The sequence below is a fragment of the Cebus imitator genome, unplaced genomic scaffold (genome assembly GCF_001604975.1).
Source record: "Cebus imitator isolate Cc_AM_T3 unplaced genomic scaffold, Cebus_imitator-1.0 Scaffold234, whole genome shotgun sequence".
NCBI lineage: Eukaryota > Metazoa > Chordata > Mammalia > Primates > Cebidae > Cebus > Cebus imitator.
Genome location: NW_016107549.1, coordinates 2927552 through 2930407, shown reverse-complemented (window position 1 = coordinate 2930407; position 2856 = coordinate 2927552). Strand labels below are relative to the sequence as shown.

General features: G+C 46.8%; 1 protein-coding gene across 1 annotated transcript in view; it reads right to left on the bottom strand.

Moving 5' to 3' along the window:
* The window catches only part of RGL3 (ral guanine nucleotide dissociation stimulator like 3), a 21180-nt gene that overhangs the window by 15143 nt on the left and 3181 nt on the right, over positions 1–2856 (bottom strand). Inside the window, exon 3 of the mRNA XM_037727518.1 lies at positions 1850–2061. Within this exon, the coding sequence (XP_037583446.1) occupies positions 1850–2061 (212 nt within the window). The remainder of the gene's footprint in view (positions 1–1849; positions 2062–2856) is intronic.

The window sequence follows — 2856 nt, the reverse complement described above, 5'->3', positions numbered from 1 at the left end:
AAGAGTGAAACTCCATCTCAAAAAAAAAAAAAAAAAAACCAACCAAACAAAAAACCAACCATGATTTATTGCTGTGTAAATTACTCTTCTTTTCTTTATCCTTTGTACTAGTTATGGCATTATACTCTTATTTTATTGTATTTATTTATTTATTTTGTGATGGAGTCTTGCTCTGTTGCCCAGGCTGGAGTGCAGTGGTTCAATCCCAGCTCACTGCAACCTCTGCCTCCCAGGTTCAAGTGGTTCTCCTTCCTCAGCCTCCCAAGTACCTGGGACTACAGGTATGTGCCACCATGCCTGGCTAATTTTTGCATTTTTTTTTTTTCTTAGTGAAGATAGGGTTTTACCATGTTGGCCAAGCTGGTCTCAAACTCCTGAATTTGTGATCCGCCCGCCTCAGCCTCCCAAAGTACTGGGATTACAGGCGTGAGCCATTGTGCCCAGCTAAACCTTTATATATATATATATATATATATATATATATATATATATACATATATATATATATACACAACTGAGACATTGTCACCAGGGATAGAGAAGTGGCTGCTACTTTGTAAATCGGACAGGAATGTGGCCGCTGTAATCTGGAGATTAAGTGAGGGGGATTAGGGATAGAGATGCTTCTGTGATGAGGATCAGATCAAACACAGATGGGCGAAAGATGATACTTCCTAATCAGGATGCAATTATTCAGCAAACTAATCTTCGTTGTTCCTGCCCCTGAGGACAGAGCTGGGAGCAAGAACCACAGGTCCTCCTCTCATGCACACACAGTCCAGGAGTTGAGCAAAAGCCAAGAATCAAGTAAGGAGGCCAGCCATGCACAATGGCTTATGGCTGTAATATCAGCATTTTGGGAGGCCAAGGCAGGTGGATCGCTGGAGCCCAGGAGTTCAAGACCAGCCTGGGCAACATGGCAAAACCTCACCTCTACAAAACAATTAGCCGGGCGTGATGACACCTGCCTGTGGTCCCAGCTACTCGGGAAGATGAGACAGGAGAATGACTTGAGCCCAGGAGGTGGAGGTTGCAGTGAGCTGAGATTGTGCCACTGTACTCCAGCCTGGGTGACAGTGAGAGACTCTGTCAAAAAAAAAAAAAAAATGAAAAAAGAATTGCAAAAATAAGAAAAATTTTACAGGTTGGGTGTAGTGACTCATGCCTGTAATGCCAGCACTTTGGGAGGCCCAGGCAGGAGGACTGCTTGAGCCCAGGATGTTGAGCCTGCAGTGAGCTATGATGGAGACTGACTCAAAAAAAGAAAAGAAAAAAGAAATTAAAGACAAGTATCAAGGCAACGGTTTGTAGCTAGAAACACCAGGGCATCCTGACCCAATGGCACCAAGGAGGGAAAAAGTATTAGACACATGCTAATACTTCAGACAAAAAAAAATTTTTTTTTTGAGATGGAGTTTCGCTCTTGTTACCCAGGCTGGAGTGCAATGGTGCAATCTCAGCTTACCACAACTTCCACCCCCTGGCTACAAGAGATTCTCCTGCCTCAGCATCCCAAGTAGCTGGGATTACAGGCATGCACCACCACACCGGGCTAATTTTTGTGTTTTTAGTAGAGACAGGGTTTCTCCATGTTAGTGAGGCTAGTCTTGAACTCCTGATCTCAGGTGATCTGCCCGCCTCAGCTCCCAAAGTGCTGGGATTACAGGCGTGAACCACTGTGCTGAGCCGATAAAGAATTGTTATCCCCATTGAACAGATGAGGAAATTGAGCCTTAGAGTTAAAACCTTGCTTAGGATTTGCAGCTCTGAGAGGGGAGAGAAAGGCTGTGTGGGAAGAAGCAGGCAGGAAAGGCCTCTCAGAACACGACTGAGTCTGAAAACCCCTCACCTGTCCACACCTGGGGCGGCTCCTCTTCCTGCTCTCGCTCAGTCTCCTCCAAAAAATCTTCCAGAAGCTTCTCTGCTTTTCGGGCCTCAGCGCTCTCTGGGGCTGCCCAGCCCAAAAAGGTTCGGACACGGCCCAGGTCTGAGTGGGCAGGGGGGTCTCGGAAATCCTGAGGGTGGTCCTGCAGCCAGGAGCCCAGCACTGACACCACAGCCCTGGCCAGAGAGGCAGAGTCTCAGAGCTGGGTCCAAAGTGGTGGGGGACCCAGAATGTGACTCCTGGTACTTTTCTCCCTTCCTCCCTCTCTCTCTCCCTCCCTCCCTTCCTTCCTTTCTTCCTTCCTTTTTTGACAGACTCTTGCTTTGCTGCTTAGGCTAGAGTGCAGTGGTGCTGTCTTGGGTCACCAAAACCTCCACCTCCTGGGTTCAAGCGATTCTCCTGCCTCAGCCTCCCGAGTAGCTGGGACTACAGACGCATGCCACCATGACCAGCTAATTTTTGTCTTTTTAGTAGAGATGGGGTTTCACCATGTTGCTCAGGCTGGTCTTGAACTCCTGACTTCGAGATCCGCCTGCATTAGCCTCCTAAAGTGCTGGGATTATAGGCATGAGCCACCGTGCCTAGGCTTCTTCCTCTTCTCCTTTTTTTTTTTTTTTTTTTTTTTTTTTTGTATTTTTAGTAGAAAAAGAGTTTTTCTTTTTTTTATTTTTATTTTACTATTTTTTTTAATGGGGTTTCACCATGATGGCCAGGCTGGTCTTTAACTCCTGACCTCAGGTGATCCACCCACCTCAGCCTCCCAAAGTGCTAGGATTACAGGTGTGAGCCACCGTGCCCAGCCAGAAAAAGGGTTTCTCTATGTTGGCCAGGCTGGTCTCTAACTCCTGACCTCTAGTGGTCCACCTGCCTCCACCTCCCAAAATGCTGGGATTACAGGTGTGAGCCACCTCACCCAGCCTGACTCCTGGTCTTTTATTACCTAACCTGCAATTTTCTTTTTTTTTTTTTTT